This window comes from Crocodylus siamensis, chromosome 2 (genome assembly GCF_052110815.1).
Source record: "Crocodylus siamensis isolate JL-2025a chromosome 2, ASM5211081v1, whole genome shotgun sequence".
Taxonomy (NCBI): domain Eukaryota; kingdom Metazoa; phylum Chordata; order Crocodylia; family Crocodylidae; genus Crocodylus; species Crocodylus siamensis.
Genome location: NC_143396.1, coordinates 67,244,498 through 67,261,406, shown reverse-complemented (window position 1 = coordinate 67,261,406; position 16,909 = coordinate 67,244,498). Strand labels below are relative to the sequence as shown.

Here is a 16,909-nt window from a genome sequence, read left to right as displayed (position 1 = left end):
AAGGTGTGTCTACACATGGTCTTAATTTGAAGTAGGCTTACTGTGCAGTAAAAATACCTTGGAGTAAGCCTACCAGTGAGCACATCTACATGTGTTCCCTCTTGAGAGCAGATTTGCTCCCACCCTGGTTTGGCCCCCTGCAGGGATGGCAGGGAGCATTAGGTCAGGAGAGCTCTGTTGACTGCAGCAGTAGGTGTCTACTGGCTGAGCCTGTACACATTGGGAGAGGTCCTGATGTGCACAGGCTGGGACTACTGCTGCTGTAGAGCTCTCTCACCCCATGTACATGGGGACAAGCCCTGTACCTAGCGAGGCTTCCCTGTACCACCCCGGCTGGCCAGAATCTGCCCCAGAACAGGACACTTCCTGGCCAGCACTGAGCTAAGTGGGGAAGTCTGCACATGCAGCCTGGAGCTACTGAGACCTGCCCTGAAACAGAAGAGTGCCCAACCAGCTCCTTCCCTACTCATCCCGGGGCTGGCCAGGAACTGTCCTGTTGTGGTGCAGATCCCAACCAGCTCTGGGCTGGGCAGGGAACTCTTTGTGCAGGGAATTCCTGGCCTCAGATATGTGACTAGAGCGGGGCTGGGACATTGCTTTCTGCCCTCTGGCAGTTCCCTGCTTCTGGGGCCAGCTACAGGCTGGGACAATGTCCCCCTGCTCTGGCAGCAGGCAGCTCCTGGCCCTGACTGCTGTTGGAGTGAGGTCTGGGACATTGCTTCCTGCTTCTGGGAACCGCCGGTTGCTGGGGTGGGCTCCGATTGCAGACCCCAACTGGGACAATGCCCCTTTGCCCTGCCAGCAGGCAGCTTCTGGCCTTGGATCTGCAGTTGGAGCAGGGGCTGAGGCATTGCTGCCCCCAGGTGGTACCTGCTGCTGGAATGGGCTCTGATCGCTGTCCCAACCTGGGCTCTGTGTCCCCACCAGTCTGGCAGTAGGCAGCTTCTGGCCCTGACTCTAGCTGCAAAGCAAAGCATCAGAAAGTGGTGTCTGGCTCTCTGTGTTCTGACTAGAGTGGCTGGCTCTGAGGGAATCTGCAACCTCACAGACTACTTGGATAGTTTCAGATAGCTGCTCACCCATCACACTGCCTCTATCCCATCGCATGTACCCCATGCTACTACTTGCAGTGGGACAGCTTAGTTCCCAGTCAGAAAGTGGAATGGGGAGAATGTCTACCACGGAACTGTCCTGTGGGAATGCGTAGAAAACGACACTTTCAGGGATATATATTTTTTGCAATTCTCTCCTCCTCCCCCCATTTTTTCCTTTGCTTGTCCCCTTCCCCACACTTTGACACAATTGCCTTGGTGTCTCACTTATGCATTTCCTCTGTCAAAATTCTTTTCCAGCTATGGCTGGTTTCCTTGGCAATTTCTGAGTCGCTCCTAACCATGGCAACAAAAGATTTGTCTACAAGACAGAACCACTGATGCTTTTGCTATTTTGGCAGAGCTTTTCAGTGGAGATGTGGTTTATGTTAGCCAAAAGGGCTTCTCTTCCAGTTATCATTTTACTGTCTTCATGAATTACATTTAGTCTGACAGAAACCATTGATCGGTTGGCTAGGATCTGTAGATGTAGCCTGATGTAGATTAGATCAAAGGGTAAATGCTTAAAGCCCTGATCATCTAGGCATATGGGATAGGCTTTGTTTTCTGTTTTGTTTCTTCAGGGTGCCTGTCCTCACAGCCATACTAGCAGTAGGCTCAGAATGGATACCCTTTCCCCAACAGATGTCTGTGTGATTTGATTGAAATCTTGACACATACCGGGGTTTCTTTAAGTTAGATCATGAACAAGTTACCGAATGTATGGGTGGGGTTCTTTTCTTCATCACCTGCTCTGTGGTAACTGTCTGTGCATACACTTTAGCTCTGCTATAAATGAAGGCAGATAAATGAAGGATTGTAGTGAAAGAAGAGCAAGTTGTTGCATGTAAATATTAATTTACTGTATACATGGGCAGTTACCTAGGAACAAAAGCACTATATAAAGTTCCATCTTTCTTTACCTCACAATAATTGGTTAATTTTGAAGAATCAGGTTTTTTACTGAACTGCAGGAGCATGTACGTCATGCTTCTCACTATTCTAAGGTACATAACATCTAATTATCCATGACTGGAGAGAAGTGCAACAAGGTCAGAAGGGTTCATCACCTCCTCATAAATTATTTTCATCAGGCAATTGATTACTGGATTTCTTCATTATTGTATCAACCTAAAACAGTGCATTCTGCAGTTGAGATCCAGTAATTACTATTCTCTGCAGTAATGATCTTTTAGTATTTGTGCAGCTATTACTTAGACACAAGTTTTAATTTACAGAAGATTGTTCCACACCAAACAGAGCATTTAGTGTATTCTTTCTGTCCAGGAGACCCCTATGTGTGATGGGGAGAGGAGTGGGAAATAATGTTTGTATTTAGGACCATAGGTAATGCCGTTCTTCATCAAAGCCGTGGTCTAATCTTCTCTTGAGTCCCTGAAAGAAACTAAAATCAGATGCTTTGCAGAAAGGTCTAAGAAGTCCTGTAGTGGACAGTTATGGAGTAACATGTCCATAGGGAAAATATCTTGCCAGCTCTCACCAGTGTTGGTTGCATAAGGGTTTACACTTCATTAAAATGAAAGGAATCATATCGGCACAACTGTGATTTACTCACTGTTTATGTAATGTTTAATTAGCTTGTATATGTTTACTGTACTGTAGTTTCAGTGGGGAACCACCATTGCCAGAGTGATTAATAGATTCTTACTCTGGACTTGTGCTGAAGACTGTCCCCAGCTGATTGAGCTGTAAATAGGTACCTGGTTATTCAAGCTGAAGATCAAAGGTGACTGGATACAATGCTAGGCACCTCACTTTGGTCACAGAAACTGGCATGACTTAACCACCCTAGTCTGGTAGGCTTTTGACCTTTATTTTTGGTTTAATGATATCTGAGGACACCAAATGTACTACATACAAATCTTTTTGTCTGTTTTCAACCTATCTTTTGTTCTTTGTTTTTATGAGAGGGATAAAAATGGATTCATATTTACCTATTCATGTCTTGTCATTTGTTTGAATAAATAAAGTTTCATTGTGTGTCAAAGCAAGAGTTATGTCAAGGATTCCTATATTTGATCTTTACCCTTGAGGTCTTGCTCTGATATTTGACAACTTATTTTATATGGGTATGGATTTAAAAATAATATTTCTAGCTTAGTAGGTATAGAGAGAAGATAGAATAGTGGATTGAAATAGGGAAAATGTCTTCTTCACTTCACATAATTAAAAAAAAAATAGTTTCTATTTAATTTTTTTTCTTTGAAGACTGTATGTGATGATGGATTTCTCATATTTGCTCTTTTAATACTGGTAACTAAAGCCAGTACTATGAAGAGAACTAAAATACTGCTGGTTTTTTTCTTTCTTTTTTCTCCTTTTGTTTCTAGGCAGGAAGAGCAGCCAAGACCTTTTTTATTGCACCCATGCCTGAGGGACTCTGATGAAGAAGTAAGATTCCTGCAAAAATGTTCTCAAATTCTGGTGTGTTGCCTCCTACCCTCAAAGGATGCCCAGTCTCTCAGCTTGCGCATAGTCCTTGCAGAAATTCTTGCAACAAAAGGTAGATTATGGATCAAAGATGACTAAAGACTTGCATATATACAATGCTAATAATTTTCAAAACCTTTAATAGATCTGCATTGATATTATGCTTTAAACGCTAAACTTTAAATTTCTATAACAGCCTGCATGCACAGAGACTGGTATAGATAGGGTGTGGATAGATGTAACTGTTACCATATTTGCATGCATACCACATGGATCTTCTTCTGTCCCCACTTCGCCACCCCCCACCCTGTCTTCCAAATTGGTCTCTAAAATTGCGGTGCATGTCTTAAGTAGGAAGGCCAGAATAGAAGCATGCAGGAGTGTGAAGCAGGAAGACACTGCTTCAAGCTGATGGCTACCTTGAAGCACAGTGTCTTTATGGAAAAGCCAGCTCTAGTCCATGAGTCTGGAAAAATTTGTTTTTCTATGTTCTGCCTTCCAAAAACAAGGATGTGCATCTTATCTGAGGGCATATGACATGTAAGAAAATATGATATATTTTTGGAATTACATTATTATCAGTAGAAGGTGTTCCAATATAAATGTCAATTGTATTTTTTTTTAAAGCAGCATAAGTGGAGTGGAAGCCCTGTAACTTTAATCCTCCATTCAGCTGATGAGTGTGCTCCCCAGTGGCTAGTTCCCCTCTCCCTTTAAAGGTGTTTAACGTTACATTGGTTTAAGGCCTTAGTGTTTCATGAACATGCTTGGGAAACTTCTGTTCATATCATTAGAAAATTAAGGACGTGATGCTGTAAGGCAGTGAGCACTCTCTGTGCTTAACGAAAACTATTTCATTTAACTCTGAGCACATAAAATTAATGGGACCAGTCACCTGCCCAGAACTAAGCATGAGCATAAGCACTCTAGCTCTGTTGCAGGAGAGTTTCTTAGCAGATGGTATCTGGTTTGCCTTTCCATCCTTTCATTATAGCATAAGTAAAACTGAGTCTTTAGCATTTTATAATTAAGTGACTTGGCTTGCCCTGGTATTATATGTGTTGTACAGACATGCCAAATACTGATCGAAAGATGTGAATGTGATTGAATGATGCTAGGAAGTCACATATTAAGTAGCAGATAGTGATTTGTTCTTTTGAGTCTGTTTTATTGCGGGTTTCCTACTTTGCTTGTTCATCTTATCTAACTAGAAGTAGTGTTTCATGATGAAACCACTAATTGCTTTATACTTTAATTTGGAAATGGGGACAAAATTTTGTCATGTATTATAGAATATCTTTAATTAGCAGTTCTTCATTTTCCAAGACCTCATAATATAATAGAGTCTGAGAGAAATAACCCAGAAACAAGCTTGTGAAAGAATGCAGTTTGGGTTCCTCTTTTTTAATTTGTATGAGCCTGTGGAAAAAATGAGAGTTCAGGTTAATCTTGGTGACGGTTTACAGTAACAATAATGAACATACCGAGTGTATGACGAGGGTAAATTTTAGTTTGTGTAATTTGGGAGTATAATTACCTGGAATTGTATTGATCTCCATGGTTTTAATATGTATAAACATGTGGCACTGCTTTGTGCTTTGAGTTTACAGATGACAATTCACTCCTGTGCATAAAGATTGTTTTTTTCAAATCTTTCTTTTCCCAGTACTGAAGCCTGTGGTAGAATTGCTGAGTGATCCAGACTACATCAACCAAATGCTGCTCAGCCAGATGGAGTACAGAGAACAGGTGAATGAGCATCACAAGAAAGACTACACATATGCTCCTTCCTATGAGGAATTCATCAAACTTATCAACAGCAACGCTGACATTGAATTCCTGAAACAGCTAAGGTATCTGATGTTTGATTATAGTATGGTCATATATACACAGACGTTTCTTGCTAGTTCATTACTGAGACCTAGGTAAAGTACAGTTGTATTTATTTTTCTCTGTGAAGCAGCTGCAGTAGTATGCAGGTTCCTCCTTCAAGCCCCTGCTTCTAGTCTGCCTCCCCCACCTATTGTCCCTTGCTGGCTGGGAGCAGACACTAGAATGAGGAATATGTGTGGCACTGTCCCCAGTCAAGCCTGGCTCCTGTATAGCCTTGCCCTGCAATGCAGGAAATGAGTGGGTTAGGAGTGGGTCTGGGCATCCCCCAGTGCCTGCTTTTATTCCATCCAGGAAGAGCACACATCAACTGCTGAAACTTCCTTAGCCTGACAAAGGGTTTTTGAACCTGAAAGCTTGCTTAAAAATTGTTCTCCAACTATTTAAGTTGGTCTAATAAAAGATATCAGATTCACCCAAAGAACCTTGTCTGCCTATGTCCTTAGACCAACATGTCTACAACTTACACCCCTGTAATGTTGAGAGGATTAAAGATGAGGTGTAAAAATAGAAAGGGAGACATACTACTCCCAGTGGACATAAGGACATGGTCATAACAAGTAAATAAGCTTTTGTGGTCTCATGCTATGAATAAATTTGTGGGGAAAGGAAACCTGAATGGCTGGAAGGGTGGACTCTACACCACTAAAATGTTCTTGGTGTTTGCAGAAGTCCCATGTAGCTGTTTCTCCTAGATCCTTTCTGCTAAATATCCTGGGGGGATCTCCATCCTGCCTAGGCTGTCCAAGGTTCGTGGCTCCTCAGCCACTTTCCTTCTTTGCTGCTTGTGCACACAGTTTAGACAGAGGGAGCTGTTTTGGAGCCATGCAGCCTCTAGCTGTGCCTGTACCAGTGCTACTTCTCCATCCCCTGCCCCCCCTGTAACACAGGTACAGATTCCAGCCCTGGAGGAGCTGTTGGGGCCATGCAGCTGGGAGTGGGGGAAGCAGCAGTGGTAGCAGTTTATAGCTCCCTGCCCTGATGCAGCTCCCACTGGCCTGAATCTGAGCTAGCCAGGGACTAGGGTGGGAGCTGGGAGAAGTGATGGTAGTGGTGCAGAAGAAGGCAAAGCCCTTCAGCTCCATGGGCCAGATCCAGTGGCTTATCAGGCTGGATCCAGCCCACAGGCTGTATGTTGCCAACCCCTGACATAGACCAAAGCTTGGGGCATTGGTGAAACAGTTTTCAGGCACACTAGTTCTGACCTCCCTCAGACACGCTTCTTGTTAAAGCTGTCCTGGTCAGGCCATCCATAAACTACTATTCTGAAATGGAGCAAGAGGCTGAATATATACCAATTCTTTTTTGTGTTCTCTCGCCTCTTGCGCACCCAGCTCTGAATCAGCTTATGTTTTCTGAGAGACGAAAATTCATTTAGGTGATAGAGTTAAATGACTTCGTTGCTTGGCTACTTATTGTTCTTCTGCTGTAAAATCGGTCTTTACTCTGGGCCTGTATGCTGTGTTACTGACAGTATAAATTATCCTTATTAGCTGCTGTCTAAAGCCTAATTGACAGAGTTTATCAGCTTAACAACACTAATTGAGCTGCCTGCTTTCAGTTGAAACTTAACTTTGTTGTTGTTGTTCTGGTACTGCACTCTCTTATTAATACACAGGTCACTTTAAATTGCATTCTGTAAGATGGGAAATTTAACACCCCTCTCAGTTTTGTACCACAACCCTTGTATTTACACTTTCCAGCTGACAGAATGGTAGATCTATCATCTTGAGCTGGGATTGTTGTGTACCCCAAGTAATGTGGGATTCAGTCACTGCTTGGAAATCTCAGAATGTGGCCAAACATTCATTCAAAGTGCTCCAACTTGGAACACTTCAAATTTTGATTTGCAGGGTGTTGGGGGCATGGGGTCCTGTGGCATTCTGGAGAGCCAAGCATCTCCCTATGCACTCTGCTGGAGGATGCAAATGTTTCATGAGTGGTTCAAAAATATTCCTTTTCTTTTGATGGTCACTTCTGAAGCACTTTGGGCTTGAACATCTGCACCTTTGCTGCTTGTAGGAGTTTGAAGGCATTTGGAGTACTTGAAACAGCATATTTGTCCGAGGCCTCAGGAGACTTTTAGGGGAGCAGTGACACTTTTCCTTCACAATCCAGCTAATTTCAGTTCTGCAGCTCTATGGTAGCAAAATGCTCTGCTGAAGGAGGCATAACCCACTATTTTCTATTTAACTATCTACTGTGTGGTCTTTATTGCCATAATGTGAGTGTGTATAAAAGAGAAAATTCTGAGGCCTTGCAAAGATTTGAGGGCATATTTTTAGAATGGAGCCAAGAAAATTTTCAGGGTTGAGATAGTGAGGGAAGAACCACACAAAGATCTATATGTGGATGAACAAGGTTGATGGTATTTTATAGCTAATGATAATAAATCACAGAAAAGCAGATAAATACAAATAAGTCATTGAGTGTTTGGAATTAGGAAGTTAATTAGTTTGGAAGTATAAGAGGAGTAGGAAGAATCATTGTGGTTCTCATTCTCCAGCAAATGAATCAGTGGCATATGATTGACCTGTTTTCAAGTTCCACAATGGGTAATAGCATTCTGCTTACCTAAAATGCTTTCTGCCTTAGTTTTAATTTGGAGGTCATTTTACATTGCTTGTCCTAACATTTAAAATGTTTTAACCCACTAAGGTTGCATAAACATCAAGGTTTTTGTGTTGCCCCTGTAATGAACAAGAAAGATTTACATAGCAACAATTTTATAGCATAGTTGAGGAGAGTCATTCTCAAGCCCTGCAATTACTTGGAAACTCAGTAATCCTTTGAAATACCAGAGTGGTATCCTGGAATTGCAGGTGTAACTAAATTGTATTCCATTTCCTGAAGTCAAAGAAATATATACCCACACCAAGGGAAGCCTCCAAGGTTTAATGGATACTTCTTTGGATTCTTGAGTCTGCCTGTTGTCAAAGTAATTCTGATACCTAATAAACGTATTGTCTTCTGTAGCACGTTTGTATATATAGCCTTCTTTTTCTCCTGGGGCTTACTGTCAGGTTGAGTTATTAACCAAAGTTTGATAGGATTTAGGGGGATTGGAACTTGATACTTGTTAGTAAGTGATTAACAGCTGAGAAGAGTGGGAAATTATGGTAGAAGAGGGTAGTATTAGGCTTGGGATCTGAAGAGGGGATGAGGGTGCTTGAGTTGGAAGTATAGTCAGAGAGTTAATAGCTGGATTGGGTATGGTGAATCTGTTTAAAAATAAGTGTTGTGATCTTTCACTTTTTGATGATGTTTTACAGTGCTAGGATTTTTATTACTTGTTTCCTTGCTTTTGCAAACTGGGATATAGTTCTTTTTGGGTTGGGGGGCCGGGGGCATGGAGCTGGGCCTAAGGTTGTAGGCCAAGCAAGGCTAAAAACAAAGCTTTCTGGGAAGATGTTCCCTCCTTAAAAATCAGGAACTTACCTGCCTTCGTCTGGTTGAGAGAGGCAAGGGGTAAGGTCTGGCTCAGCTGTGTGGAGTTAATTTCCTAGAATACTAGAAAAAATCAAGTATGGTTGGACAATGGCAATAAAGCAAGAATTTCAGAAAAGACAGGCTCTGAAGCCAGGTAGTTTTTCTTCCTAGATCCTGCTGGACTTTTCTGATGTAAGGCAGGTTTTATAGCTGTTTAGAACAGTATAAAAAGCCTAATGCTACTTCCATCTGGTTCTTTAAAAGGAGGCTATTTTGTTTCCTTTACAAAAAACACACTTTCTAAGCCTTTAAAGGCTATTGAAGTCGGAGAAACTTTGCTTGATCATCTGCACCCAGACCACCCTTCCTAGAGGGCTACCAGGTTTTTCCTTTTTGTATATTTATTCATCTTATGCTTACAGAAGGGCTAGACAAGCAGAATTTTTAATAGCTCCTAGGGGCAGCAAAACAAGCACTTAAATTCTGTATTCAAAGCCTTTAGATGGGGATTTACCATTATATGCCAGACAGATATACCTGCTAAGCCCTCAGTAACCTGCTGGCACAAATGCAAAAGCAAAGGAAGCCAAGTCCACCATTAGAATGTATGTGATACAGTTACATTTGGTGATGTCTTAAGCATCTTTAAAAGTTCTCTCCCTCAACAAATAAAAGATAGATTTACCCAAAGAACCTTGTCTCCTTCATAACAGAATATTTGTGCTTCATACGCTGCTCAACTCTTGAAAAGTAATTCATGTTAAAATTATAGAAGCAACTTTTAAAAGCCTTTTAAAGAATGGACAGTTAGCATTTCTGTCCTCCTTGGTAAAATTAATTTAGGAATGGAGAGGAAGCCCCTTAAATTTGTCTTATTCAGTTTTATTTTATTGGAGTAACTTTGTTGTGAAGTCAGTTGTATTGAGAGATTCAGATGCAACTTGTAGAAAGTTAATAGCAGGGCTCTTAAAAAGGCTGTCTGTCTTTATTTTTTTGTGTTTGTTTTCTGTATATCTAAGAATGTTATTTTTTTTAAGTGTCATTTGCACATCTTTTTTTTAGAGTTCTTTTTAAACAATGCCAGAACTTTTGTTTCCTGTTTTAGTATTTGGAAGATTTTTCAAATTGTAGTTTTTGTATTAGTAATACACCTTTAGTTCACTTAATTCATAGCTGGTTTCATAGTGAAATTCTGCTTTATTGTTATTTGGAAACATCCCTTCATTTCCATAAATGAAGCGTACAAACTGACATTTTGCATTTTTGTTGTTGCTGCTGTTTCGTATTTTGTAGAAGCTGTCATTCATGCACCCACCTATTTCTGATGGAAAAGTAGGCGCTTTCCTTAGGTTGTAGCCTTTGATACGGAATACTGAAAGCTTCCAAAGTGTGAGATCTCATGTCATCAAGGGTTAACTGTACCTAACAGATTTTAAAATAATGTGAAGATCCCAGTGCTCCTTAGTTACTTTTGGGGGAAAGCTTTGATTCCTATTTTACAAAGTATATGCAGTATCTGTTGTTGGAGTTTGTTTCTTTGTTTGTTAATTTCTTGTTCTTCAAGGAGAAAAACAAGGAGTGACCATGAAAAATGATAGAGGAGAGAGATAGGAGAGAAGTATGGCGGGGGGGTGAGACAGCTGTATAAACCTGTCATGTACTGTTCTTTTCTTAAATTACAAATTACTATAGTGATTATTTGTATACATGACAGAACATCTAAGCAATCAGTATTTTCACTGCATAGTGAGAAGGCTGGCAGACCAGTGTATGAAGGAGGGTATTCTGTAGGTATATTAAACATGCGGTCATAAATTGGGGCACTTCACTGGAAAGTAATGAACTTAATATCTTTGAGGGTATGACATAGAGCTGCTTTCTTACCTAATATTCTGAATGAAAGACTAGAAAAGGAGCAATGATTGACTTTCTTTTTGGAAAATACATTAGTGATGATGAACTGTGCTAACTGTTAAGCAGTCATGGTTAGGCAACTTGACATTTTAATCCTAGGTAATTGGAAACCAATTATCCATATAGAGATATGTATCTGCTACCCTTACCTTAATGAGTTAGTGAGTGTTTAATGTATTTATTCTTACAACATCCCTGTGAGGCAGAGAAATGTTACACTTGTTTTACAGGTAAGACAGCAGAGGCACAGAAAAGCTAAGCAACTTTTCCAAAGTCATACAGGAAGTCTGAACTGAACCCACCTCACTCATGTTTTAGGCTACTACTTGACCATACTTCCTTTTATTTATTTTAAAAAACCCGGTGTTGGCTGAAATCAGCTGGGGTAAAGTAACAGTAGGAAGCATCAGAGAAAATAGGGGAAGCATTCCAGTGCAAATTAATACATAAAGTTCCAATAGTTATAGAAATACAAGGAGTGACAAAGGACAGTATAGCTGACTAAATGGGTACAAAAAGAAACTGAGAAATAGGGTACAAAAAGACACAAGACCTTTACAGATGAGGTCTGATAATTACAGATGGCAAAAAAACACTTGGTTAAAGAAGTAGAATAAAGAAGCTTGCACAAAAGGTTAAAATAAATCCAAAGACATTTTTAATTACATGGGGAACAAAAGATTGATAAAATGCAGTTGGAACTGTAAAACTGGCTGCACAGAGTTTGTAGGAGAATTGTATTAAGAGGCAGAGACTGCCTGAAAATCTAGAACTCCATGTTCACAAAAGGGAGGTAGAAGAATAATGCATCAATAAGATAAATAGTTTCAAAAGAAGAAAATTATACATTTGAGTTGCATAGACACTTACTTAAAGCAGGTAATAAAGTATCTGCATAAATTGAGTCCTGAGAACTGAACATGTTTCGTTCAGGAGATGATAATTTAATGGGAGAAGTCAAAGACGTCTATAAAAATGAGTTTATTCACTAGAAGAGGTCTTCCCCCCCCCCGCCTGTTTAGTTAACCTCAGTATGGTTGCATCTCAGAGGGACCTTAGGGTTCATTACAAACCAAACTGCTGGAGTTATAAAAGATTTAAGTGGTATGTCTGTTGTTGTGGAAATGCTGTCTTTCATGGTGTTACAAGATGAATTTTATATCATTGAAATAAAATAGAATAATCCGATCTAGTTTAAGTAGGTTGCATTTATGTATCTTGCTTCTATGTTTTAAGTGACAAATGGGTTTGCATGTATTTATTTCTGGAGTCTAGCACTTGGGTTCTTTCATAATAGTCAAGTCCTCTGCGTGTTACATAGATTGCAGTAACTTGAAGAATCGCACAACACTTTGTGGTGCCAGTCAGAAATGCAGCAGCTCAACATTCTTTTTTTTATTGGCTCTTAGTATAGTTGAAACTTCAATTTAAAAATGATTTTCATCAAATATTTGAAATTTTGAAAAAATATTAGCGAAGAGAGAAGGATTAAATGTGCTGAGAAGAAAAGTATCTAAATATCTCTTAAGGAGAATGATTAAAATTTCAGTGAAGCAAGTAAGTGGCTTATGAAAGCCTTGAATGAACAAGTAGTGAAAATCTTCAGTAAAAATACTGCGTCTCCTTAGCAACATTTTTCATGATCATCTTATGCATGTAAGTATTCTTTTTTTTTTTCTTTTTTTTTTAGTTGTGAATAGGGTTTTTTTCTTTTATTTTCTCTCTTAACTCTGTTTAATTTTCCTATATATATTATGTATGTTCTGTCCAAGCTTCAGACTGTTCAGTTTGTAACAAAGGTCAGGAATAATGACAAATGACCAAGCAGTAGTATTTTTAATTGTAGAGACTGCGGAGATAAAAGAAAAATGATCAAAAGTTAAACTATGTTGCTTCATCTGGGTTATGGAAGGCCTACTTTTTTATTTAATAAAGGCAAGATTTGTTGAATAAGTTTGTTTCCAAGGAAGGTAATTCTCATTTCTCTTTCTAGTAGAGCCTATTCATTATGCCTACATAATACAGTGCATCTTCAGTGAAAATGGACACGGCTATTTAAAAACTTCATGAAAATGGCCTAAGGGTTCCCACTTTTTTGAAAAGCAAGCTGATTGTGTCTTTAGCACTGATGCATATGTAGGCATGTTTTGAGTCTGGATCTAGCATATTTAGGATCTGACAGACTATATATCTTATTTTAAGCTGCCTGCCTGTTTACTTGTAACATTAGAGCATGTGTGTCCAAACTTTGGGGATTTAGCTTTTAAATCTGGCACAGCAGACCTTCTGGCAGGTTTTGATACTGATGAATACATTTGTTGCTTTGGTCATGCAAGAATGTTGTTAGTGTGTCAAGAGCTGCTCTTCTTTGGCCCTTCTAAAACCTTAGATAATACAAGTTAAATAGTAGAGTAATTGTGCTTTTAGTTATTTGTGAGGAATATTTCTCAAGTCCCTCAGTGATAACATATGTAAAGTGTCCTTCAGGATCTCCTTTATCTCCCATATTGTACTTGGAAATGTTTTAGCAAGGTACTTTAAAACTTAGGATAGATTACCATGTGTACTCTGCTGATAGTTCATGATTCTGGGTAATAAATTCAAATGTGGTCTAAATAAGAATAATTCACAGGACTTCAAACTAATCTAAGGCCCCTGGCAGATATTACACTTAAGATGTGGTTGACCAGTTAATCGTATCTTGGGTAATAACCTGGCAACACGTTTATTCAGTTAATAATACAAGAAATAAGCCACAAAGTTATTACTCAAAAAATGTGTAATGTGGCATGCCAGCAACTGAATGTGTGGCCAGCCCCAAGGGCTCAGATGGTACTCCCATGGCTGGCAGCCCAGTCATCTGACTAGGGCTCCCAGCCACGGGAATGCATGGGAGCTGTGGTCAGATGGCCAGCACTGCCAGCCACAGGAGCACAGTTGGGAGCCCCTATCAGCTCATTAGGGCTCCTAGCTATAGGAGCACCAGGCACCCTGCTTATTGGTGCGGGGGAGCCCAGGATTATGATCCTGGCTCCCTCTGCACTGACAGTATGACACTATTGGAATCTAACCCCTTATCCCACAATCATGCCACCTGCTGTGCATGACTGTTGAGACTGCAGTTCAGATCCCATCATGCCTTTAACTGACATGTGGCAGGGGTCTAATCCTAATGTTTCTTGTCCATAGGCTATTTACATTTGTTCTTTTCAGGGGTGTGCTTGGAGTTTGTAACTGGCTGGCTGGGTCAAAACCTCATTGCAAATTAGTGTGCAGTAATCACACGTAGTTACAGTGCTCAACTGTTGTAATTTTTTTTTTAACAGTCTTCTCAGCAGTATTTTACAGACACTTGCAGATGACCCACTGATTTGAGTATCTCTACTCACTGTTACCTTTTATATGTTAAGTCACATATTGTACAAAAGTCAATGTGTAAACATCTAGAGGAAAGGCTGATCATTAGTAGCCAGCATGGATTTGTTAAAAACAAGTCAAGCAGACCCGTACCAGGCTCTCCCAAACAGTCATGCCAAAAACAAGTCATGCCAAACCAACTTGATCTTTCTTTGAGAAAGTAACTAATTGGATAGATGAAAGAGATGCAGTAGGCATAGTATACTTGAACTTCAGTAAGGCTTTTGCTCTAGTCCCACTTGACACTCTCATAACTAAGCTGGAGAAATGTGGGCTAGAACATTACTATAAGGTTGGCTACATAATTGACTCCATAACTGTAAGAAAAGGTGGAAGGCAGAGTAGAGATGCACCATAGAGTTTAACTCAGTGCTGCCCAACTGGTAGTTCATAGGCTCTCACCAGCCTCAACTCTGCCTATTTCTCTTACAGCAGTGGCAGTCGTTGTCTCTGGGCTTCCCCTCCCTCTTCAGGCTTTTGGTTCCTGCTCCTACTCCTGCAGGGGAGAGGAAGGCAGCAGGGCTGTGCAGCAGAAAGGGGTCAGACTGCTGGTGCTGCGTATGTGGGGGGGAGGGTGCCAAGTTGTGCACACTATGTACTCTGCAAAGGAGGGAGACAGCTGCCAGTTCTGCATGCTGCATGTGGGCTACCTGCATGATCTACATGGCTGGAAAGGGAGCAGGGGTGCTGTGCATGCAGTGGAAGGGGAGAAATGGGTGGGGCGGCTAGACTGCCTGTACGGTGTGTGCATCTGGGAAGGAGGGGCTGAGTTGAGTGTTTAGTGGGGGCAGCCCTTGTGGCATGCAGCATCTGCTGTATGTGGTTCCCAGCTGCCCAGAAATTGGACAGCTCTGGCCTAACTGAATCAGGCATGTGTAAGCTTTTGTGAGCAAGAGCTCACTTTACTAGGGTCATTATAGATGGCTCAGTGTCAGAATGGTAGGAGGTTTCAAGCAGGGGCTCATAGGGGTCTGTTTTAGGATCTAGTGCTGTTTAATGTGTTTGTTAATGATTTGGATGCTGGAATAGAGAGCTTTCTGGTCAGGCTGACATGAAACTAGGAAGGATGGTGAGCATTGGAGGGTCGAAGTGTAATTCCAAAAGATTTTCAGAGACCTGGAGAATAGAGAAAACAGAATGAAGTTCAGTACAAACAAATATAAGGTGCTACGTTTAGGGAAGAATACTCAAATGCACAAACAGACTGGGAAACAACGGACTGGGTGGTAGTATTACTGGTAAGAATTTGGGTATCCTGTTTGATAACAGACTCAATATGAGCCAGCAGTGTAACAATTGCAAAAAAAATACAAATATTATTTTAGGCTGAATTAGCAAGACTGTTAGGTGTAAGGATGTGATGGTACCATTGTGCTTGGTGCCAACTAAGTCTTATCTGTACTATTGTGTGCAACTGTTTTCTTTTGCTGCACAGGGCAAAAGGATCAGTGGTTTTAAATTGTAGGAGAGCAGATTTAGATTAGATCTCAGGAAAGACTTCCTTACTGTTAAGAATGTACTGCCTTGGGAAGCTGTCTTCTTTACTGAAAGTTTTCAAGAGGAGACTAGATGAGCATTTGATAGAAATACTTTAGGACTAGCATTTGTGTTGAGGTCTAAACCAAGTGACCTGAGGTCCCTTAAATAGGATGCTCCTCTGGGGACACCTGGATGCACCCTTGTGGTGGGGCGGTACCTGGCTACCTACTTTAGTTCCCTAGTCTGGCCCTTTTCTCTCTCTTACCAGTTACATCTTGTTGATATTTGGAGACATTTTCTTGAGAGACTGCCTTTAGGTAGCCTAAACCTAGGGTGTGAGCGCCTTGTCTCCTTATGCTCCTCCTGGCCCCAAGTCTGACTGGGCAGTGTAGGACTTGGCCCCCTCTCTCCTTCTCCTGCCCCCCTTTCTGTTAGTGGATGGAGGCCCAGCCCTGCTGGGCTCCAGCCTGTCTTACTTTTTTTAATCCAGGTTCTGACCAGTCTGGGCGCTGGCTCTCTCCCAGGTCTCTTGCTCTGAAAATGTCAGTCAGTCCAAAAAGAATAAAAGAAAATCCCACAGAAAAAATCGGAGTGCTGGACACTGCTCTGTAGCTCCTTGCCGCCCCTTGTAGCCATTGCAGTCCAAGGTGTTGTGACTATTGTGGACAGAAAAAAAAAGAAAAAGAACAAAGAGCAGGCCCGTACTAGGCTCTCCCAAACAGTCCATGATCCTCGGGGTACCCCTGCCCTGGATCCACTCCCCTAGCCCTCCAGGGCCAGCACTAACAGTTCTCAGTCTGCTTGGGTATACTCCACTCTGCCTCCGCCCCACACCGGGGCTCCTTCAGGGTGAACATAAAACAATCCTCAATTCTTTGTAGCTCCTTCCTGGGGGGCCCCCCAAGGCACCAAAAAACCAGAGAAGAATAAAAGGAAATCCTTAACACTTCCCAAGTACTCATTCTTTTATTCTTGGTCAATGGAAGTCCCTTCTCTTATGCAGAAGGTCTCTTGGGCAGGGGGGTTTCTGCCATTGCCCCCCTGCAGGCCTCCGTCTTTCGCTGTCATTGTGGCTAGGGTGACCACTCGTCCCTAACTGGGTGGGATGGTCCCAGAATGGGAACCTCAAGTCCTGGTCCTGGCTGCCTGACTCTGGGACAACATTTATCCCAGATTCGCAGTGTTGTGCAGGGATCCACAGGAAATACCAGGTTTCCCCTTGCAGGCTGGCAGCATTC

At 41.4% G+C, this 16,909-nt stretch overlaps 1 protein-coding gene across 2 annotated transcripts in view; it reads left to right on the top strand.

The window, feature by feature from the left end:
- SNX25 (sorting nexin 25) overlaps positions 1-16,909 on the top strand; it is a 144,601-nt gene that overhangs the window by 43,372 nt on the left and 84,320 nt on the right. For both annotated transcript variants that reach the window (XM_090036087.1, XM_090036088.1), the window contains exons 4-5: positions 3,443-3,615; positions 5,209-5,395. In XM_090036087.1, coding sequence (XP_089892213.1) covers positions 3,443-3,615; positions 5,209-5,395 — 360 coding nt within the window. The remainder of the gene's footprint in view (positions 1-3,442; positions 3,616-5,208; positions 5,396-16,909) is intronic.